The following is a 24,841-nucleotide window of genomic DNA, read 5'->3' as shown; positions in this document are numbered from 1 at the left end:
CTGACCGGGAAACCAACCTTAAATCCGGTTGTATTTCCATCCCGAATGGGATTCAATAGAGTCCAATGTTAAACACACAGGTAAGACTGCACATATCATGAGTCCAGAAATAATCCCTCCTATTCACCATTATATGTATCCTGGATGTGTTTGCCAATGAGGAGTCCCTGAGGACGGGTAACTAAAGGATAACGACCTATTTACATATAAGAATACACCCAAGGGAAAAATGGCAGGGGCATATTCTATATACTTTAAGAATATGGTAAAGTGGTCCCAGGTACCTTAAATGAGGATTTAGAAGTAGTGCAAGTTTATTCAGACATGAATAAATAAAACCTGTGGTGCATTGCACCCACTTGATGCACGTTGTTTTAAAGAAAATAACCAGCAGCCATATCCTTGCCGGTATTAATAGGAGACCTTTGCCTAATAAAAAGGATCAAAGGAAAGTGTGTAAGAACAAGCGGGTAGACAGACCCCGTGGTGAGTATTTAAAAGATGCCCCCAAACGCAGGTGCTCGTATCTAGCGTAATTGGCACTGTACCGCTAATTGAAGGAGAACATTCAGTAAGTTATGGGCGCTTATCTCTGTGATGAACAGAGCTCCTTCCGGCGTGTTCGCTGGAGACCTAACGGCCCGCAGGAGAACACAGAATTTAAGACAATTTATCTGGAATAAAAAGGCCCCTAGGGTAAAATCCTCTGTACTCCAACTCGATCTTAATTGGGGGGGCTTGCACGTCCCCAGATCTGCATGTACTATGAAGCATACTTCTTAGATATAATAGCTCCTCAAATGGACAGGAAGGGACTCTTGGACAGCTTTTTTCTGGATAAGATAATACAGAAAGCCGGGTCACAGATACCAATTTTTATAAAAACAGCAAAACTTCCCCAAAAAACGAGATATAAGACACTGCATGAGTTTTGCATTAGACTGTAGGCATGTAACTCCCTGAAGGCACACTCTGCCAGGTGTTAGTATTTGCAGCGTACCGAATGTAAAAGCATAGGCCTTCACATCCAGAATAGCCATTTAAGATTTTGGGAAGCTAATGGTTTTAGAGAGCTGGGTCATTTTATAATTGGAGGGAAATGTATTAACTGCCAGGATGTCCAAGCTAGATGTGGAGACCAGTGTAAGCTGTTCTTTTTTGGCTATCTTCAGATTGTACATCAATTGAAAAAGTACTGTCTTCCATCTGGTACAGGTGCCATTCCTGCTTTAGTCGCCCTCATAAGAACAAAGCTAAGAGGGGTGGGAAACTGGTATTGATTATTACTGAGCCAAGTAGAATCTCTTTTGGTATATAGCTTTTTAGAGAGGATTAAACAGGAAACACAATTTATTTTCTCAGATCCTGAGTGGCAAACTATTTCGCAATACGGCAGCAAGGCATTCAGAGCGGCAAATTTGAAAAAAAATGTCATTTTTATCACGCTAGAAGGCATAGTACACTCCTAAGGTGCCCCACAAGGTGCATCTAGAAGTTGAGAATAAATGCTGTTGCCGTCAGCGATTAGATGGGGGAGACTGGCTTCATGTTGGTTTTACAAGCCCGATGCTGAGACAGTTCTGGGTGAAAGTTTGCGCTGCGCTGCGCTGCGCTGCGCTGCGCTGCGCTGCACTTCACCATGGCTTGCAGAGAAGACTGGATCCTGAGGCTGAAATAACACTGTTTGATTTATCAAAGCAGACACAAACTCAGCCAATGAAGAGAGGAGAGGAAATTTTCGTAGTACTTACTTCACTGGTGGCACGCTCCCTGATTCTACAGAACTGGAGGACAACAATGGTACCAACATACCTAGAATTATATAAAAAATGACTTGAATAAGAAAATTTGAAGAAGCTTTTGCGAAAAGGGTCGGAGCTACTAAAAGATACACTTCCGTATGGAAATATATGGATGAGATAGAAAGTAGATGAGGGTAAAGGTATCAAAGTATGTATAGGTTAAGTTATTTAAGGACAATGCACTATGCTCTAGGAATAGCTCTGATGCGCATGCCAGAATATGAGTTAATGCACTTTATTAAGATTTAGGGCAAACTGGGAAAGATGACAGGAAAATGCAGTTTATTGGAGATAAAACACAGTATTTTATCGACAACACTTTATTTTGTATTAATGTTTTAAATCAGGCGCATTATATAATATGAAAGATGGAATTTCAGCTGCACACTGCACCTAAGACAACGAATGAATGAACAGCCTTGATGGCATAACAGTTTTTGTTAAAAGAAGATTCAAATATTTAAATCAATGGTGTACAATTATGAAATGAACTTTGTGTCTAAGTGTATTGGTCAATCCATGTTTCTGCTCAATAAAACAAAATTTAAAATTTTTTAAAAGTTTATCTGGAGCTGCAAGTAGAGTTTAGTTCGAAAACCTTGGTTTCCTTTCATATATTTTTTGGGTGTGAAATGTAACTGATATTCAAAAGGTGCTCTATGCACTGGTTTCTCATGACTCTACATTGCGAGATAGTTCTCAAGCCAGGACTGCTTTGCAATTAATTTTTAATAATCCTTTTTCAATTAAACCGTTGATATTTGAATAAAACCAAAATATATATATAAAACAAAGGCTTAAGCTGAAGCTGAAACGCATTCGGTATAGCGTGCTCTAGCCACCTGAGTAAACCAACCCCACTTGCAACACCACCAGTGCGCTGCCTCTTTGGCTTTATGGTCAGTATATGGTTGGACGTGTATGTTGGGCTCTTCTCGCCCATCGCAGCGGCACCACGGCCATCAGGGTCGAGAGCAGCTTCAAAAAGGAGAGATGAATGTCTGCATATATGTTTTAGAAATGAAAAAAGCTGATAAACGTTTGTACCATTTGGAAGAGTTGCTGACAAAGTCATTTCGTAAAACTAAAGCCAGGGGAATAATGCCCAGCTTCATGCAAGAAGCATTGCCTCAACTCTTGAAGTCAATATCATAAACATGGAAAATGTGAATTGATCCCGCCCCCTGTCGCATGCCTTCGTTGAGCTCCTCCTACTTAAACCAACACAACACATCCACAGGTGCAAGCTAATTGGCGCAATCTCCAAAATGTCTTACTTCCTTGAACCATGGACAGAGGTGATAGGTTAGCTACAATACAACATGGAGCGCACCTCCCCTCTACCCGAACGTTAATTGGGTTTCATGCCCATGAAATATCACCGAGGTGCTCCTCTTCTCCGTGGAATTGAATCAGAAGCTGCTCCAACCTCCAAGTGGCATAGGACAGTAGATCAATCAGCATTACTGACAGGCTTATCCTACAATGTCTGCCTCAAGATGGACCCGCTCCTTACCCTGCGAGTGGAGCCAAAAAGTATAGATTGAGTCAGTGAAATCACCGCGATGAAAGGTGCTGTTGAGCTTCTGAGGGATACTTCCTCTCAAACATCTGCTCAATATTTATGCGTCCTCTGGAAGAGGTATTGGAAGAGGACAAGATCACAGTGAGTTGAAGGCTTGACAATAAAGTATGGAGTCATCTGCAAGTTAGGTGTTCAAATTGTGGCCAGGCCCAGTCAGCCATATCTGATCAACCAGTGATCTTTCAAGGGGCAAAGATAGAGAGGTAGATCCTCAGGGTTCCTGGGAATGAGGGACTGAAATGCCAAAGAAGGTCTTAAGCTAGAGTTTATCAATTACGGCCTTAGCAGATTCGTGAATATTGATCTAATCAGGCTGGCATTTGAGGATATGCAGTCTAACAGGTCTGGAGGGTGGGATATCACATTGCAGGATCTCTACAGCATTACCTTAGGTTTCAACTACCTGCATGTTCTATTCCATTTGTTCTACAAGAGGTGCCCTGCAGTGGGCATAAGGTTGTGTGTCGATCTACCACATAAATAGGTGGGAATGTCAACCAACCCAAATTGTGATTACAATTGCTACATGATATTAACATTAGCAATTTAGCAATAAACGTAGACAGAAAGAAATGCGACTTCTAGAGTAAACTTTTCATCATTAGATTTATTTAAATGATTTAAAATCTTTCTTTTTGCATCTGACACTTTATAAACATAAAATGTTTGCTTTCTATGCATGCTACATTGATGTATTCCGCTGCCCAGCATTTTGCATCTAGGGAGACCAGAGTGTAAACTCACAGTTATGTTCCTTGAAGAAGAATAGGAAATCGTAAGTTACAAATGTTCACAAAGAGTACAATTATTTAGCTAGGAGAGGCCCACGAACAATAACATCATGGTGTGCAAGTGCTTAAGCAGGCAACATTTTCTACACCATCCCAATTCTGACTGCAAGGGTTATTCAAGTAACCCTGATTTGAAACATATTTACAACTTTGGTCAATTGTTATAAAAAAATCTGAAAGCATAATCATTGCGTTATAGATTTAAACATGTAAGGTACTACGCATTGTGGCATTTTTGGTAAACTCAAAGGCACGGATTCGGTTTTTGTGGCACACGAACAAGTCTGTGTTACATCCGTTTGAACTTGTAAACATGATGGTTGCAGTTTGGGCAAAAGTGGTCAACATCCTTGCAGGAATCAACGCAGAAGGGAATAAGGCAGCACCCCAGCCAGCACCTGAAACAGAGAAGAACCGTGAGAAGCGGACACCTGAACATGCGTACTTCAGGCTGTGGCGTGATCGGGTCAATTCTGCTCATCGCAGCACTGCAGAGGCTGTACGTTTTTTGTCAGTCTGGCCTTTAAGACAGCGTTCGCTGCCTCACCATATTGCTGTTTTTCTAAAAAATTCATACATAATGCAAACACATTGAAGGGCTTTTGGTCAACAAGCTTCGTAGCTTTAGGGCCATATTATCAAGAATGGCGATAACATTATCGCCGCTTTAGCGGCAGGAAACTGCCGCTAAAGCGGCCATAAGGGGCTTGGTAATATGCCCTTGTGAATTCCAATAGAAGCCCAGGTTCTGGTGTATCGCCATTCTTGACAATATGGCACTTAGTCTTTTAAACTCTCATTCACATTTTACAGACACTAGGGGGCAGATTTACAAGAAACTCATGCATCTCTGCATCATAGTCCGTTTACTTGCATCACGCAAAAAAAACCTTGCGCCACCATGGATGCGTCGCATTTACAATGCGGCGCACCATGGTGCAAGGATTGATAGTTGTGTCACGCATCTGTTGGCGCAAAGGTAACACATTGCTGGAGTCGTGTCACAAGCACGACGCAACTCCAGCAATGCTCAGGAAGGCCGATACCTATTGTGCTGCGTCACTCCTTACGCCTACTTCAAGCAGGCGTAAGGTTTTGATGCAGTGGCGTTGTAGAAGTGGCGCAGTAAAATCTTGTCGCTTTCACTGGATCACTTTTACAAGGTTTTCTTGCATCGGAGCGCCCACCCTGCATACATTTTACCTGACGCAGGTATAATGTGTTGCAGGGCTTTACAACGTGATGCATCTCTCTAGATGTGTCACGTTGTAAATGTGGCGCAATTTGGCACATTGTTTACACCGCTTCTGCCTCACCAAAGTGACAAAACGGCGGTGTAAAAGTGTCACAAGGGGCTTGTAAATTTGCCCCTAGATGCTTATACTTTTTTGCTCATATACATGTTGTACACATGCAGACACAACATACCAGCAGGGTTCTAGGGACATGTAGACCAACTCAAGTACAGATATCCATATACACAGACCAAGAGACAGAGACACCCACAGAACACACCAATAGCTTCTTTTGCACACAGTGATGAACAGACGAACAGACAGATAACACACCTGCATGCATCTATGCACACACAGATAGGGTGACTAGATGGCTTCATGTCGTCAGAACAGCATGGGACATATTTACAAGCCCCTATAGCCACCGGGGAGTCAAGCATCACTTTTTTTTTACACTCCGGTGGCGTAGCACCCTTTTCAATACTTACAAGGTTCCGCGAAGCTACTTAGCGTGGCCTAACGCCACCTTGTAAATATGCCCCTTTCCGCCGCAGTCCTCTGCTGCAAAGGGGCATGCAATGGGTGTTGCTGTGTGCATTCCACCGCAACACCCATTGCTTTTTGACACTGCCCCAGATTTACAGGGAGGTGTAAATCTGTGGCAGCACCAAAAACTAACACGATGCAAGAGCAGGCATTGTAATGACGCACGAGGAGAAATGCTTTTATTTCTCTTCGTTTTTGCTTTTCTATGTGTGCCGAATTCTGCAGCACACATCGAAAGTGCAAAATGCCATTGATGATTGTTGATGTGCAGGGAGATGTCTGTTCCTGCACATAAACAATCATTAAATAATGCTTATTTTCTACTTCTATGTGTGCTGCAGAATGCAGCAGAAATAGAAGTAACAAATAGCCATAACTGATTGTTTATGTGCCGGAAGGTGTCCCTTCCTGGTTTATGTGCAGGAAGGTGTCCCTTCCTGCACATTAACAATCATTCCCTTCAACGCAGGCTCCCTTACACTATGGTGTGATGGTGCCTGCGTTGGCGCTAGGCAGCTAAGTTTAGCACCAGCGCTAGGGAAAACACAGGGGTGCACCATATTGTAGTAAATATGGCGCATCCCCATGTTTTGAAAATGTCGGGGCGCTGCTCTGCCAGATTTGGCACACCTCCATGCTCTGACATTTTCTAGAAAAGATGCTGCATGCTTCCAATACTCGTCTAATATAATAATAATTTCCTTCACATTAACAATTCTGACTAATGTTCGAAGATGTATTTAAAAGGAAAACCCAGGGCAGGACGAGTAGCGTCCCAGTCTCTTGGATCCATTTGGTTGCCCCACAAGCTAACACACACACCTAGCTACATCGGTTGATGCAGGCATGCAGCGTCCTTTGCACAGGCTAATGCCATACAAGTACCCAATCACTCACACCAGAATGGCCATAAGCTATCCAAGAAATCAGACCAAGTGAAAGAAAGGTACCCAGGAACACAGAGGTTCCTGTCCACACAAACACACAGCACGGAGATATCACATACACACACACACATGCACACATGCCACACACATTCCATCACAGATAACATATATCCAGGCACCCATGAAGTACGAGTGGGACAACAAGCAGAGAGATGGATGGATTATGGAAGGAAGGCTAAATTCAGCGGGTTTAAACTTTAGGCCTTTTCTCTGGCAACCACTGGATAGATGAATGCAAAGTTGCTTCAGGCTTAATTTGTAGCCCTTTTAAGGGAAAATCACATTTGAAATAGGGAAGGGGTGAGTGGCGCGTCCGTGGCCTCTGCTTTGAGAAATAACGTCCACTGGTTGATGAAAAATGTCCGCTCAAATCAAAACCTTACCCTCTTTGGAAAGATCGCTAATAGGTAACCATGGGGCATATGCATCAACATTAGCATTTGCGATTCCTTATTAGCGAAAAATAAGGAATCGCTAATAAGGAATAGCAAAAGGCTATGCATGTAGGAATCGCTATTCAAATAGCGATTCCTTAACATTCCTTATTACCGAATCGGTAATACCGAATCGGTAATAAGGAATACCTACCCATTCATTCCTATGGGCTTGGAGGCCCATAGGAATGAATGTAAAGCCATTCTGTATTAGCGATTCGGTATTACCGAATCGCTAATAGCTGGAGCACTTTCATGGGTGCCAGGGTGTCAAAAGGACACCCTGTTGCACCCCTGAAAATGATATGTGCACATATGTTGCACACACACATGCTCTAAGGGCATGTGTGTGCGCAACATGACACTTTGAAAAATGCACAAAAGTGCATTTTTCAAAGTTTTTGCAAATTACCATGCAGTTCATCTTCATGGTAATTTGCTCCCCTTATTAGCGAAATCGCTAATTTTTTAACTTTGATGCATTGCATTTAAGGAATCTCACTTTGGGATTCCTTAAATGCAAGAGCTATTTAAGGAATCGGTATTTAAGGAATCCCTATTTAAAGAATCGCTATTTAAGGATTCCTTAAATACCGATTTCTGCTTTTGGGTTGATGCATTGGGATTGGGTATTTTTTACTTAATACCGGGAGCTAATAAGGAATCGGTATTTTACCGACTGGATTTTGGCTTGATGCATAAGGGTGCATATAGTGTCCTCTCTTGAAGACTAATTTCCTCTCAGCGTAGAGTTGTCAGGTTTGAACAGGTGCATCAACTACTATGGAATCAGTTCTTAGCTTTCTTTCTACAACTCATTTTGTCAAGTTTGGGAGTCACATTGACTCAACTGAAAGAATCAAACTACCACTCTTAGAATTCTTTGATGTATTAAGTCTATGTCCAGGGCTAGAAACATGGGGCCTGATTCACAAAGGCGAACATACACGTTTGTGTAAGTTTATGATTTTTTTTAATTTACAAAGGAAGTTTACGGGTAGTATGTTTAGAGTCTCCGCTCTCGTGAAGGAGACTCCGCACATAAAAAGAAAGGCAGCAGTAAAGATACTAATCATAAACTTACATAAAAGTGTAACCTTAACCTTTGATTAACCTTTGTTAATCAGGCCCTCGGATTTTGGTACATAGTACATTCTAATTACTTATCAATCTCCATGCATTAACGTTACCGAATTTCATTTTTTTTATAAAGTCTACATTTGGTGTTTATGATGTTGACACTCACTTGTTTTCATTTCCCTAGTTTTAATGGATTTAAAAGTGGTTCATATGTTGGCATTTTGAAAAATGACCGATACAAAAAAATCAAACTTATTGCAATACAAATGTTTTACTCCACTTATCGCTTATTTATATTAACCTATGTGTCCGTTTCTTACAAACATGAATTGATCAATAAAATATATTGTCTTTATGCAACATGAGGGAAATGAAAGATTCTAAAGTGGGAATAGTAAATTAAATATGTTTACTGTCCAGCACCTTCTCTCGAATATTTTTCACCCAGTCAGTGCACTGAGATGCACCAAAGCGGTCACGCAAAAAACATGAACCCAAATTAGATCCTTTGAATGAGGATTTTTTTAGTTCCTTCACCAGTGAAAACAGATACATTAATTTGGTGCAACAGCTAAACCCGGTTATTCATGTACCATTCACCGAGTCCAAATGGTACAAACAAGATCAGACTTAGTTGTCGCTGTTATTTATACAATAGATGTGCCATAGGTGGAAAATTCATTAGCTAATTTAAACATGCATTGGCAAGGCCAGGGAGGAGGGGTAATCCAATCAACTGTGTTTGGAAGCTCTTCCAATTTCCCCCCTGAATTACACCCCTGTTGTATCAATGGAGTCTCCTGAAGGCGCCCAAACCTTTTCCTCACTACATATTACCACCTCCCCAAAATACATGGTGGCTACCACGCTAGATATTCACAAAGCCTAGTCTGCTGGAATGTATCTGGGCTATTGGCCAAATTGAATAATAGTGTCAGGGTTGATTGTGTCCCCAAAAATTATTTTTTCCTACTGCAAGAAACTTGGGGGTCCATTAGGATGTAGGGCGGATCGCCACCGCCCGCATGGTGGTGGCAATCCACACTACATCCTTCCCCGCCCGCCACCCATTTCCCCCACACCATATTAGTATGGCGGGGGGGTACCGCGGCGGACAGGAAGACCGTCCGGCGCTTTTCCACCCGGTCGACGAGTCGACCGGGCGGAAAAGGGTTTAATATGGTGGCGGTGTCTGATAGACACCGCCATCCATATCAAGATGCAGGCGGGAGGCAGTCTTTAACGCCACCACAGAAAGGCATGTGGATTTTGAAGTTGGGGGCCGGTTGCGGGCCCCCAGGATGTTGGGGGGGCACATGGGGGGTACCTATGGTACCCCCCTGCATGTGCATGCACAACATGGCAGGCACCGCGCGGTGCCTGCCATGTTGTGCATGCATATGCACAGCATGCATTTTTGGCATTGCGGCGGGTGTTGCTGAAAGCACTGCCCGCCGCAATGTTAAGAATGCAGGATGCGCCCACCAGTGTGGCGGGCGCATCCTAATCACCCCCACGGGACCGCCGCACTTATGGCGGGCGGTCCCTTTTTACATCAAGATGGCATCTTAATGATGCCCTAGGTGTACAGAACACATAACATGGGAATGTTTTCTGAAAAGTTGTGTCCCAGCCATTCCAGGGAACAGAGGTTGAGCTAGTGGGGGGCTGATGATATTTATTCATCCTACATGCAGCTTTAGGGCTTTCCCTGTGCCTGTCACACATACAGGGATCCAGATTCCTTTGTTGGCGCAACCCAACAGCTTGTACTTCCTGCCAGTTAACTCCCACAATGCTGTAGGCAACCAAGGCAACATCTGTAACTTAGAGGACCTGTTGTTTTGTTGGAAATTGCTTGTGCAGCAGGTTTATTTCCCTAGCTAACAGATTTAGCATCAGGAATGGGGGCAATTTTAATGCCAAATTGGTGACCAATAACACTGTGATCCAGTTGTTTCAAGTATTTAAGCCCCACTATGACCCTGGGGCCACAGAAACTAGGGGCGCTAGGCTCTTTAACTATGTCTTAGACTTTGGATTGGTGAATGCGATGGAACTATTGGCGTTTCTGGACAGATGCGTCGCCACCTTTACACATAGAGGCCGTTGGCACTACCACAGACTAAATATTTACCACTCCCTTGAGGTGCAAGTTCATACAATCAATTAACATGGCCCCCAGCGCCTATAGTGACCACAACCCCATTAAGCTTATTCTCAACTTTCCCATGCCTCTGAACACCACCATAAGCTATTCAGCCTCAGACATTGAGGCACACGATCAGGGATTGAGAATTAGGTGGTGTGGTATTGAGTATCCTAGCTTTTGTAATCTGGTAATACAATCTAACCTCTCACTCTATATGGAATCTCTCCTGGTTCCAGACTGCCCCTGAAGCTCCATCACACTCGTATTTACATCTCTGCACTGCAGTATTAAAAACCTTTTAACCTGCCGTGCATCTAATAGGGCACATCCAGGCCTTTCCTGGTTTAATGATGAGTGTAGGCGACTGCTTGCAAATATCAAAGCTATCTTCAGGGACAGGACTCATTTGGTGGCCTGCCTCACTGATTAAAAGAAGGCCATCCTTGCTAGAAAGAGAGGGGTTATAGCCTCTCATTGAGCCACAACTATCTTGGGTAAGGTCCCTCTTGGCTAAATTCCTATCAGGTCAATGCTTTGTTTCCCTTAAGCCAATTCGACAATGCTTCTATCCTCGTGTGTCCATGTGACAAGAACTCAGTTCAAACCATGGAGCACTTTTTCTTCTTCTGTAAATATTATGAGCATTTAACAAAAAAGTTTTTTAGATCCAGTCTTAAATTGTGTGGATTTACTCAGTACAAACCAGCTATGTATTTTCTTCGCCAACTAACGAACCCTAAAATCTGTTTTTAAGTGGGTTGTTTTCTAAAGTCAGCTATCCGCAAACGTAAAAATTGTTTGTTGGCCATTTGTTATCCTTAGACTCAATGGAGTATGATTGTTTATATATGTTTTGCTCTTTGCACATCTGATGGCCATATCCTATGCTGAGACTTACTTGTGCATGTTTACTTATTTTTTTTTTTGTTTTGAACATCGGATGCTGATTTGCTCTTCTTTTTATACATGTATGTCTATGTAATGACTTTTCTATTTTTTTAAGATAAACTGTGATGTTAATGCTTTTTATCTCTTGTGTTTTTTATTGGAACTTTTTAACCATGCTGGTTTTGTATCTTTTATGATCATTTGTTTTCAATAATCGAATAAAGAATTTAATTGAATCGGAGTTCCGCCTTCGATACTGTGAATCACAATACCTTGCTAAACAGACATAGAAGCATCGGAGTCTCAGGAGTTGCTATTACCCGGTTATTGTCCTTCTTAGAAGGCAGAAACCTCATGTTTTTGAAGGAAGTAACTTCTCCAAGAGCCTGCCGCTCAGCTGCGCAGTACCTCAGGGCTCGTTATTGAGCCCCATACTAGTCAATGTTTATTTGAGACCTCTCACCGAGATTGTTCGGCCATTCGGGATTAACATTGTCATATATGCTGGTGATACCCAACTGGTCTTTTCCTTGAATCACTCCCAGAATTTCCCTTCCTGCCTTGAACCCTGCTTAAAGAAAGTGGCAGAATGGATGGAACATTCCTGTCTCAAACTCATCGGAGACAAACCTGAGCATATGATTTTGGGCAACACCACTAGCATAGACCTGGGATTGGCATAACCAAACTGTCTTGGCTCTGCCCCCCCAAGACAAAGATCAAAAGCTTAGGTATGTGGCTGGACAAATCCCTCAAACTCAAGCAGTCCAGCTGGCAGCAACCTGTAGTGGCATTTTCAGGATGCTCCGTAAAGTCTTACCTCTGCTCCCTGTCGTTATGAGGAGACTTATGGTCCAGGCTTTGATCCTTTCCTGCCTGGATTATGGAAATTCCTTTTACCCTGGGGCCCCCAAATAAACCACAAGGAAACTACAGGTGGTTCAGAACTGTGCAGCTCCGACGCCTCTCAGTATTCCCAAAAAGCAGTATGTTAAGTCCGCACTGAACTCTTACACCTGCTACCCATCATCAAGAGAATAAAGTTTGAATCTCTGAGTATGGCTCACAAGACACTTTGGGAGAATGGGCACCCGATTAATAATTCTCTTATCTCTTTCCACCTTCCCGGTAAAAATCTTCGCTCCTCCGACCTAATTCTAGACTCATTTCCTAAAATCAAAAGGGAAAGATGTGGAGGCCGTTCCTTTTCTAACAATGCTGCCAAAGTCTTGAACTCCCTCCCTCTCCACCATATTCGTTCAGTGACTCAACATATCCCCTCGAAAGCTTCTTAAAACCTGACTGTCCCAAACTTCCGCACCATATGCCACCTAGTTGTTGTCTGGGCGATAATGCTTGAGCTGGGATGCCTTCGGGTAGCCATGCGTCTACAAATGTTTGTAATAATAACAATAATAATAATAATTGAAGAATTGAATTGCCAAAGACAGTAGTACAGGCTTTAATGTGGTTTACCTGTAAACTGCACTTGTGCATGCCCCTGTATGCCGGACTAGGCCTAACAAGACTTCTCCATTCAAACTAGGACTAGTCCATTGCGAAAGACAGAATAACAGGAGGGAGAGGTGCATTACCTTGGAAAGGAGTGCTTAGTTAATTACCTTATACTATTGAATCAGAACCCAGAAAGAACTCTGTAAAGGAAGACACTGAGAATCAAGACTCTGGGGTACTGGGGTACTGTAGGGAGACACCCAACATAGGGGGTAGCTACAGATAGCACTTGAAGCCATCCTGTAATTCTTCTATCAGTAGACAAAGATATTACTGTACCAAGGACATTAAGGAGCTACATTTCTAGGAGGTGAATCAGGAGAAATATTCTCGCTCGTAGTGAGATTGGAGATGGAGACTCAACATCAGAGTGGTCACTAGGAAGACACATCAGCCACTGTGGGAGGAAGAGCCAGACTCAGCAATATTATGGGGCAAAGCTATTCAGTTGTAGGATGAGGGAGATGCACACTAACTACTAGGTGTATGAGGCAGGATTATTTCTCTGTGGACAGCATTTGGTAGAAACTGTCAAATATTTCAAGGGGTTGAGGTAAATACCACAGAGGAGATCTGAGGATTGACTACCTCTTCTCCCATAGGGAGTGTGCATCAAAACCCTGCAGTATGTCTCGTGCCATGGCCTATATCTACAGGGATGACTGGGAAAAGAGTTATACACTGCTGGGGGATCACAGCAAGTGGCGGCTCCTCCATTAAGACAGAGGAGTGTCACCCCAATGCTTCAACTTCAAGCTCAATACAAAAAACATTTAGTTATTATCATTTTATTTTTTGTATCCAACTTGCAGTTGAAGCCAGGTTGTTAGGGTGGGGCAGAGCTGGGCTCCCCCATCCGTCACAGGGAGGAGAAGTGGTGGCTGAACCTTAAGTGCGCATCACGGTGTGGCCGGCCGTCTTGAACAGGCCAAACCATCATGCGCACTTTGCATGTTCTCTACAGGCTATATTGTACTGGGTGGAGCACATGCCCAGCCTCCCAGTCCCCATCTGAGCATCAAACCACAGCGCTCGGACCAATCCCAACGCTGCTGTAAGGCAGCGTCGTGATTGGCCAGGGGATTCTGGGAGGCTGTGTGCTTCCTGCTGCAGAGAGGCCAGAGGAGAGGTGGCGGCTGGTTGTATTAAGGTAACTGATTTTTTAATTTTTTTGTTTCCTCACGCTTTTGTTCCACCCCTCTTCTGTCCCTGCCTCACCACCCCCATTCGGTAGCAGCCGCTACTGATTGCAACTGTTCAATGAAAGACTGAATAAATGCTGCAATACTGAGGGAACATGAGAGGGAGACAATAACTATGGATAGGAAAGACTTGGACAAATAGGAAGCGAGGCATTTCGTCTTTTATCTATATATATACATCAATCAATCAATCAGTCAGCATTTGTGGAGCACGGCACTGTTGCCCCTGGGGGTATCTGGGTGCTGGGGTGCGAGGTCTCTGTTGAACATGGATATGTTTTTGCAGTCTTACTAGTCAGCTGAGTTTTCAAGTTGTGCTGACCAGCTCTTCTAGTCCATCCCTGCCCTATCACATGGCTCAGGGTTTTGTCATAGTGAAAAGTGGAGGAAGGGAAATTAGTCTGCAAGATTCTGACATTACCATGGTGTACTTGGCTGCAAAAGGTGATGTGCCGACCAGACTCGGAAGTACACTTTTGAAATGGAAATTTTCCCTTGCGTGGATGGTGAGCATGCTCCCTGCCGGGAGTTCCCTTTCTGCTCTGGGGGGCATATTTACTGGAATTGTGCAGGGCAGTGCAGCAAGTTACCTTGCAGGGAAGGAATGCACTGTATTTATCCAAATAGGTGCATTCCTGTTCTTTCCCCCTGCACTGGTGCCTTTTTGGCAGCCTAGCGCTGATGAAGGCACCTTTGCACATTGTGCAAGGTTTCCTGCGTTACAGGCAGGATTGTTTTTGTGCAGGAAGGGGCTCCTTCCTGCACAAAAACAATCAATAGAGGTGTTTTCCTCTTCCTATGTGTGCTGCGGAATGAGGTAGAAACGAGGAGAAATATGTGGAGAAATAAAAATATTTCACCTCGTTACGCCTCACCTGGGGAGGCGCAAGATTTTGACGCATTCTCAGGTTTGCAAGCCATTGTAAATCTGGGAATGTGTAAAAAACTATAGGAGTTGCATGAGAACACCCACTGCAACACCCATGGAATGCCTCACTGGGTCAGAGTAAGGCAATGCAGCAATTTGCGCTGCATTACTTCATATCTGTGAAGAGATTCAAAGCCAAACACAGTGGCTTTGTGTGGCTTCATAAATATGGCTGAGAGCTTTGTGTCGTGCATGTACACATTGCGTGGTGCAAGCATGAAGCAAAGCCCCTAGGTCGCTGGATGGTTTGATTTTTTTGCCCCAGTTCAGACAGTGATTGTTATATGTAAAGCTGGTTAAGATTTAAAGCCAGGCTCTGTGGCCTGGAGAGGCACCTAAAATGCATCTCCTTGTGGACACTGTCCCCACTGGTTAGGAAAGGCTGGCAGTGGTGGTGGTAGCTCACTGTATTATAAATAAGGCTCCCGGTTTTCCGTTTAAACGGATTTTTACATATAAATGCAGACGGAAAACTTTTTTTCCTTTATCTGCATTTATAAATATAAACGGAAAAATACTAACAAACAAGATTTCGACAAAGTGCTTTAGCCCAAGATTGTCTAATCTAGTGCACAGAGGAATGCAGCTGCACTCAGCGTGTGCCATGTCTCGTAGTCTGAGAGTGCATCACTTCATTTAGGTGGGGTCCGGCAGCGCTTCACCCCAGGGTTGCCCAATCTGATGCAAAGAGAAATGCGGCTGCCATCTATCTGCACATGAAAGGCACCCTACTAAGAGGGCGTACTCTTAGTGCCTCCTTTGACACTCTCCTTTCGCAGGTCAGTCATCAGGATCCCTGGGGGGAGCCTGGGGTAGTCGTCCCCATCTGGCATGCTCTCCCCGTGTCACTTCTGGATGTGTGCTGGACCTCCTGGTCTGAGAGTGCTACGCTGTATTCAGGTGAGCTGGGCAATGTTAGAGCCTGTTGCTCCTGCCTCTGAGTGCCTCCCCCCATTGAATGTGCAGTACTTTACCTTGGTTGGCGCTTTCAGCAGCCCCTTGTCTTTAGGGTTGCTCCAGAGGGGAAGGGGGAGGGAATGGGGAGAGGGAGCGGTGCATTGCTTTATTGTGTACACAATTTTGCAGCCCTTTTGTTGCACTTTTGGCCAGTAAATCAATTGAAATACCTTCATTGAGTAATCTAGGATGCTGCATCCAAAAACCATCATGTGATTCTGAGCACATCACTTAGGGGTATATCATCAAGGAGGCGATATAAAATTATCGCCGCTTTTGCGTCCGTTTTCGGACAAAAAGCAGCGATAATTTTATCGCCTAATCAGCAAGGTCACGCTATCGCATGAATCCTTGCATTATCGTCCTTTCCCCCAACGCCCATCTTTGCATCTCTAATGAGATGCAAAGTGGGCATTCCTGCCCTGACATAACTGGAGAAATGTCGCTAAGTGACATTTCTCCAATTATCAATGGGCACGCTAACCTGCAGAGCGACAAGCAAAGTAGCGATAACCTCGGTTATCGCTACTTTCCTTATGCCTGCTTCAAGACTGACTTAGCCATGATATCCTATGTAAGGTGGATTTCATGGCTAAGTCTGCCTTGCCCTATCAACAAGCTATCGACAAACTTTGTGAGATTATCACTGGATTTCCAGTGATAATCTCACATTTGGCAGTTAGCGCATGGAATTTTATCGCTTTTGAGATAAGCGTTGCTAATAGCACGCTATCTCAGCAATAAAATTCCACGTTACCCGGCGATAATTATCCTAACGCTAAGTGCGCTTAGCGATAATTATCGCCGGTACTTGATGATATGCCCCCAAATTTCCACATGCCTGTAAAAAATGCATATGAACTGGTACATTTAACTGGTGCTCGGGTAAAGCACTCCAAGACCTCCGGGGCCAGTTCCATTGTACTTTGTGTTTGCTCCGGGGAAGAATGTTTCAGATTTTGAAAAAAAGCATTTCACACTCTCCTCCCCTCAAAAATATGAAAAGTCACCTTGCTTTTTAGCAAGGTATACAGTGTACACTGGAAAATTATTATTTCCTCCCTTTAGAACAAAATAGAAGAAAAATCCACCAAAAGAATTCCTATATAGGTCTAAGTAATCCCAGACAAGTTATTCTGCAATGAGAAAAAAAGAAGCGGTTGCTTCCTCAAAGACACAGCTTGACAGTGGACCTCTGTCTTTGAGTGCACATCAAATGTGACAAGATAAGAACAGGATTTAAAGGCCTGTTTACAAAAAGCTAGTTTTATCCTCCCCTCTGGTCCCTAGAGTGTACCAAAGTAAAGGTTTCCTAATGCAGGTTACTCAAGGTCTGTTTAGGCCTATGTTCTCTTTGAATTATTTTTGCAATGTTTTCAGATGAATATATTGTGTTTACTTAATTTGAGGGATATATAAATATAACTAAACCTAGAACAACTGAGCGCAAGTGTGAAGTGTCTATTGAAATACATGTGAAAAAATACTAGCTGCAGCATCTTCTTTTGTTTACCGCAAAAATAAATGTGGATAAATACAGATAAAATGATGAAAAAATAAATATGGTTAAATACAGATGGAATTGTTAAAAAAACAAATACCATAAAACCTGGAGCCCTAATTATAAATAAGGGTCAGTCCCCTTTTCTTACTACCTTTAGTGGGAGTGTCTGCATTGGCCTCTCGTATTTAAATTGTTCAGTGATTTTCACCCAGGTAATTCATTGCATTCATGGGGGACATGGTTGGCGAATGTGCGTGCATACGTTGTGCATACGTTGTATAGGTTTGGTCAGAAGAACATGGAGAGTGCATGTATAAGCTCGACAGTATGGAGATAGGGATCCATTTTGGAACTCCTGTATGGAGGTGGCCAACAAAAATGACGTTGGAGCTAAGCCTTGACAAACAAGAATGTGCACTGGAGGGAACCCCCAGAACATTCCTAATGCTCTTATGAAGTAGAACAACTCCAATGAAGGATGGGTAGGGATCAAATTCCCTTCTGATGTGCAATACAGCCACCCCTCTTTCTAATTATTCAATGTAGACAGATGTGTGGGATGTGTGTATCATTTTGTGAATTTCTGTTTAAGCTTGTTATGCGAAATTTCAGAAATTACGCCATTATACCATGTTGCATAATTATGCCACATTTGGGGAAAAATGTTATGTACTGAACTTGCCTTTACTTCTTTCCCTGGGCACTATTTCTGTATTAAATGGAGCTGTTGTAGTTCCCCACATAGTTGGTGACCTAGCCCCAAAAAGGCTTCTGACAAGCCAGCGATTTAAGTGGGATAACCACGATTTTTAAATTCACAAAGCTAATTTAATTTAGCTCGCTATCACCTAAAATTGCTCCCACTTCAATGTAAGTCAATGGGATTTTTTTTTTTTTTTTTACCTAACTTGCCCTCTTTCCTGTTTCCTTATGTTGGCCTATATGAAACAGGCCCAGCCATGCTGCCACCGTGGCATTTTCCCCAGTTGGCTGTACTCCAGGGGTCTGCTTTCAGAGCAGGGTAAGTGCCATGTTCCACAGCGACCCAAGCATGCTAAGTGGTATATTCTCGTCATTGCGTTGTGTACTGAGGAGCTGATGTGAATATTTTTGCCTTAGCTGCTTTTAGTTTCCATGACGAATGAAACTCAGTCCACAGCTCCTTGTAATGACCAAAAAACATGGCCATGCCTCTCGTCGGTTTTCGTAATTCCATTTTCGGTCTTATCAGTATTCAAACTACAGCTCTGGAAAAATGTACTTAGAGTCGCTCAGTGGACCAGGCATCTTTTGGCAGATTTCCAATCGCCTCTACTATAAATGGCGTTGCAAGTTTGCCATGGACCCTCATGCAACAAAGTAAATAGGCCACCCTAGGACTCTTAGGGGCAGATCTACAAGGAAGTGCCGCAGCGTGGCACAGCAAGCCCTTTGGCTCCGCCACGCTGCGGCACTTACGAAGCACAGAAATGCAACATATTTACAGTAAAATGTCGCATTCCTGTGCTCTTCCCTGCACTGGCGCACAAACTGCAGCCCTGCGCCGGCGCAGGCACCCTTGCACCATGGTGCAAGGATGCCTGCGTCGTGGAGAGATTGTTTTTGTGCAGGAACGTGCACCTCCCTGTACAAAAACAATCCCTACAGGCATTTTCCTCTTTCAATGCGTGCTGTAGAATGCAGCACACATTGAAAGAGGAAAAAATGAGGAGAAATGAAAACATTTCTCCTCGTTGTGCCTCGCTATGCCTCCTCTGAAGAGGCGTAGCATTGACACGCATTTCCAGATTTACGATTCCTTGTAAATCTGGAAATGTGTCTTGTTCCATGGGTGTTGCGTGGGACGTCCCACAGCAACACCCATGGAACGCCCCTTTCACACAAAGTGCTGCGTGTGAAGGGGCCATATTTAGAGGGCGAGGAAAAGTCATTCAGGGTGGCTTTTCCTCTCCTTGTTAATATGGAGAAGTGAAATGCCCCTCTAGTACGTCACAAAAAGTGACGTACTGGTGGCGCAGGGGTCTTGTAAATCTGCCCCTTAGGGTTTCCTGGGCTGACTCCCCTGGGCTTCAGTGTCATTGCACATTCTGCAATATTATTAGCTACTCTCCCTGTTACTGACAATTATTACTATTCAACATTTATTCAACGCTCTTTAACACACGATTTATGAAATATGCTCTATACCCAGTAGATGGCGCTCTAGACTTAAAATATATACTTTTCTTAAACCGGGGATCATAATGAAACACTGAAGTCCGTTTGTCTCAACGCGAGAATAGACTAATGCCCTCATTCTGAGTGGTGCTGCTATTTATCCTACCTGATAACTAAGGATACCACAGGACCTATTATGAGTTTGTAAGAAATTTCATTCGGATATTCTGGGATCATTTAAGAGCCCCTTGCGCTGCCGGAGCGCTACTTTTTCCGACGCTCCAGCTGAGCAAATCACAAAATCATAATCATATCTATGAGGCCACACACAGCATCTTTGCATGGCTTTGAATCGGCTTATAGATGTGGTGTATGGCAAGGCAGCGCAAATAGCCGCATTGCCTTACTCTGCGCTCATGAGGCGTTCCATGGGCATTGTGGTGGGATTTCCCACACAACGCCCATGGATTTTGACACTTCCCCAAATTTACGAGATCAGGTAAACTGGTTCTATTGTAAAGTGCTTTGACACCTTTGGGTAAAGCTTGTGCTATATAAAAAGGCATAAATAAATGGAGGTTGAGGCCTTTTACTCCTGATGTCCCAGGGCCGTACCTACTATTGATACTGAGCAACTGGGCCAAGTACCGTTCTGCACTTGACACTCGGGGTTAGCATAGTCAGAGCAGTCCAAGACTCCCTCTGTTGGGTTGAGCGGGGTTAATACGACATTCACAAACAGTTACACAGTCCCCTTCTACAGATGGGTCTCTAGTGTTTCCTTAGCTGTTCTTTGTCCCACTCCCTCCTCGCTCTATCGATCATGGTTTTCCCCATTCACTATTGGTAACATTCAGGGTATACCCCACCAGTAGTCTGAGTTTCAAGAGTTCACTTAGACTTTAACTGAAAGTCAGTAGTATTCTAGTGCTACAGTGCTAATTTATTAGCTAGTTCCCTACCCCCATCAGGGGTCGAGAGGCCTGAAATCAGTCTTACCCACAACGGAAGGGTAAGGCATCTGGAGTTCTTGAGTGTGCTCCATCGGCGGGCGCTCACAGTGGCTACAGCTAAGCCCAGGTGAGTTGGCCCCACAGCGGGCAGAGTCTCTTGCTCGCCGTTGCACTCCTGAACCGACCAGAGGCTCTCTGCACTTCCTCCTGCAGGGTAAATGCCAGTGGCGGCTCCTCCGCAATGGCGGGGTTGCGTTGCCACACTGCCTGGCTCAGAGCCAGTAAATGTAGATTAAAACAATGTTCTTGCATCGTTTTAAATTACATATGCCGGCTCTTAGCCAGATCTGCTGGGAGGGGCGGGCCAAGGTATGGGAGGGGGGAGGAGGAGTGCTAGTGCACTCCACTCCCTAAGTGCACATATGAGCTTTGCCCAGCCATCTCAGGCTGACCAAAACACACATACACACTTCTCCAGCACAGCTGCATTAAGCAGCCAGGCTGGAGAAACCCCACAAACTCCCTGGTCTGAGCAGGGCGTCTTTTCAGCCTGCTCAGACCAATCCCTGCGCTGCTTTGCAGCACGGGGATTGAACAGGGAGTTTGTCCCAGGGGATGCTGGGACCAGCAGGCAGGAAGAGGAGAGGCGGTGCGAGGACACGCGATGCTGGAGCAACCGGCGGCAAAAAATAAATGTTATTATATTTTTTTTATATTCAATGCCCCACCGCGTGACGCCTCTTGCGCAACCCCACCCGCCTCACCACCCTGCAGCTCTTAAATGTCCAGTTCATCTTAAGGTGGGGGTGGCTGCATTGCTCATGTCTTGGGTCGCTCATTTGAGTGATGGCAACCAGGTGCTTCAACAGCATCCTCACTTCTCTGGTTGGGACGGGCAGATTAGGTCACAGTTACTGGTGCTCCTGGTGATCCTCTCTGCATACAGGGTCAATGTATCTCACGATGCATAGGCTCCTGCCCGACCAGCACAGTGAAGTCCTACATGACAGCCACTCATGGTATCCAGGATTGACAACTTCAGCACTATGCACGGGCTCCGACCGGATCGGATCAGCACAGAGCATCACATGGCTCAAATCATGGTGGCCCTTTCCTTGCAAACGAGGTCGCAAACTCTGTGTGACACATGGGCAACGACCCGAGTGGTGCACTAGCAGTTACCTCACACCTTGCAAAGGGAGTTTATTTAATAGGGCTCCCCACTGATCTTTATTCCCTTCAATGCTCTCCTATTCCTCACAGGGCACACTGGTTTTGGCCAGCAGCCAGACGTTAGTGCTCTAGAGAACGTGGTTTTGGTTTCCCTGAGTGATGTCAACTCACCCAGCAGGGAGACAAGCAGGCTTTGGACCCCAGTCCAGGTCACAGGCATAAGTCTTGCAGAGCTTCCCCACCTCATACAGCCTGTCTAGCTGCTTGGCATGTGACAATTTTCAATTTTGGGGGTCTGAAAACTCCCCTTCTGATAGTCCAACTCCAGGCACCAAATGTGATTTAGGGTCTGAGTCTTTAAAGTTTAATTTTGGGGTTCGGCTCCTTTTAAAGTGTCCACTCCACTCCCCTGGACCCTTTTCCTTTTGAAAAGCAGTCTGTCACAGGAGGAGCAACTCCAAAGCTAATAGTCCCACAACACAAGCCTTGGGATTGACTACAGTTCATACCTGGATAGCAGGTACAGTGATATGTTCGTCAAAAGCAGGGGCGGTTCATCCATAATGGCAAAGGAGCACCGCCCTACTGGTCAGAGTCAGTCAAAGAAAAATATAATGATAATAAAACTATAAAATTTTACTTTTCTGTGACTGGCTCTGGCTTAGGCATGCATGTGTAGGGTGGGGCGGGTCGTGCCAAGACAGGGAGGAGTGGTGGGCACTTATAAGTGCGCATATCAGTTTGGCCGGCCGTCTTAGGCCGGCCAAACAGACATGTGCACTTCTATTTCTCCAACCTAGCTGTGTTAGACAGCCGGGTTGGAGAAAAGTCTTAGGCTCCCAGGCAGTGTTTGAGCTGCAGACCAGGCCGCTCAGATTAATCCTGTTGCTGTTCTCATAGAATGCGCCGGTATTGGGTAGGGAGCCTGTGCTTTCCCAGTGACTGCCGGGAGCGAAGCACCAAGGCAACTGTCGGCGGCAGCGACAGGTACTTTTTAAAATGTGTTATTTTTCCCCTAAATTTCCTGTCCTCCATCCGCCCCACTCCCTCACTTTCATTTTGCAGCGGTCGCCACTGGTCAAAAAGTTAGTCCAGGGGGCCCAGCCCTTCTCTGTATGATTCTCCTATCAGCCCAAACTCCTTGCTGAGATGTGCCCAACACATACACCCAGCACATACATTAAGCATTTACCTTAACAAGGCCTAAAAGCCGTGTCTGGTGGCTTTGTGGACTAATGCATCCACTGCACTTAGACCTCATGGTCACAAGTTCAAATCCTGGTGGGTCCACTCAGCCTTTCATCCTTCTGAGGTCAATTAAATGAGTACTATTGAGTTGGGAAACAATAAACATCTGGTATTTAGAGTCAAGATGCCCACGGTGGGAGAACGTGCACTTTACAAAAGCACATGTTATGTTATATTACGTTCTGCCTAGCATTGTATCCTTTGCCTCTTGTACCACTAACAAATACACATATGCCTCGCATCTGCATTCAACATGCACACACCGCACAGCATTCCATCCTTCGCGTACTGTACCATTCACAGGCACAAGTACACCCAGCACATGCATTTAACATGTACACACTGCATAATCATTGCACTGTACCCTTCCCAGGCACACACAGATACCCAGGTCAGAGACACCACTTCTGCACTAGGTAGCACTTCACATCAATGCGATGTAGGCCAAGGGGAGAGTAAATCACACAGCAGGAGGACTTTAAAGTGAGTGAGCCTCTAAGCCTCACTCTATTTACAAAGAACCCGTTCACTCTTTCTGATCACCACACTGTATGCTTCCACCACTGCACTCATACTGCTTAACGTCTGGTGAAGGTGATAGCCTTCCACCACTATGATGGTAGTGCTTTGGGCACAGCTCCCTGTCCACCAAGACAGCAATCCATGTGGTAGGCCTATGTCATGGAGCACACGCATGATTTATGTATGCCTATCACAACAAAAATCAGCATTAGGAATCCAGATGTCAGTGCAGTTGGGCACTCAGGTAGGGGTGGACATCAAATACCATGAAGAGGACTTTTCCATCCCAACACACATGCTTACACCAGGTATGGTGTCATGGGCGTAATAAAGTCACAGGAGAGGCTGTGCATGGATGTCTCCCTCAGTTGTTCCTAATGCCTGGGTTTGGGTTGTTATTTTGGGGGACGCTGTGCCTGACCTCTGGGGCCTCACTACATTGGCAGCGATATGGGTCTCCAGACTCACCTTTTACAACCCCATCACGCCTCTCATCTACCACAGGATGGATCACACATTTACCCAGCACAGTTTGCAGCAGCTGCAATAGCGATCGTTCTCAAGGTGCGGGGCATTCCAACAAGCATTTCCCAGACCCAGCAGCTGACCGTCTGCATCCGCCATCTGTTAACCGTGCCTCTGCTCATGTCATTAGCCTGTGGTCAAATGCTCAATTCCCACACTCCTGATTGGCATGGTGACACCGTTCATCCACCAGAGGGCGCACACATTTTCACTGCTTTCGGCAAACACAAAAGCCAGCTCTCACTGCCACGCAACCCACTGCTTACCATCAACAATCCACCAGCACCCCTAGGGGAATGTATGACGTTACAACGCAAATATTTACAACGCATGTTTTTACAAAGCAGTTTTTACATCGCAACATCCATTACAACGCATGATTTTACATCGCATGCCATCACAACACATTTTTAGAAACTACATTTACAACGCATACCATTACAATGCATACCATTACAACGCATACCATTACAACGCATACCATTACAACACATATTAATTTTAGGGCAACAGTAGGGTAAGTGTTGGATAGTGTTGGGGTAAATATTAATATTCCCACTCCAGTGATTGCAAAAGTAGGGTAAGTGTTGGATAGTGTAGGGGTAAAAATTACTATTCCCACTCCAGTGAGTGCAACAGTAGGGTACGTATTGGATAGTGTAGGGGTAAAAATTACTATTCCCACTCCAGTGAGTGC

At 44.6% G+C, this 24,841-nt stretch overlaps 1 protein-coding gene across 2 annotated transcripts in view; it reads right to left on the bottom strand.

Annotated features, from left to right (window-relative positions):
• Positions 1-3,974: 3,974 nt before the first annotated feature.
• The window catches only part of LOC146790011 (LITAF domain-containing protein-like), a 305,563-nt gene continuing 284,696 nt past the window's right edge, over positions 3,975-24,841 (bottom strand). For both annotated transcript variants that reach the window (XM_085628328.1, XM_085628327.1), the window contains exon 6: positions 3,975-4,576. In XM_085628328.1, the coding sequence (XP_085484454.1) occupies positions 4,468-4,576 (109 nt within the window). In that variant the 3' untranslated portion in view covers positions 3,975-4,467. The remainder of the gene's footprint in view (positions 4,577-24,841) is intronic.

The sequence above is a fragment of the Triturus cristatus genome, chromosome 10 (assembly GCF_964204655.1).
Source record: "Triturus cristatus chromosome 10, aTriCri1.1, whole genome shotgun sequence".
Classification (NCBI taxonomy): Eukaryota; Metazoa; Chordata; class Amphibia; order Caudata; family Salamandridae; genus Triturus; species Triturus cristatus.
The sequence above is the reverse complement of the archived record's forward strand: the minus strand, read 5'-3'. Positions and strand labels throughout refer to the sequence as shown.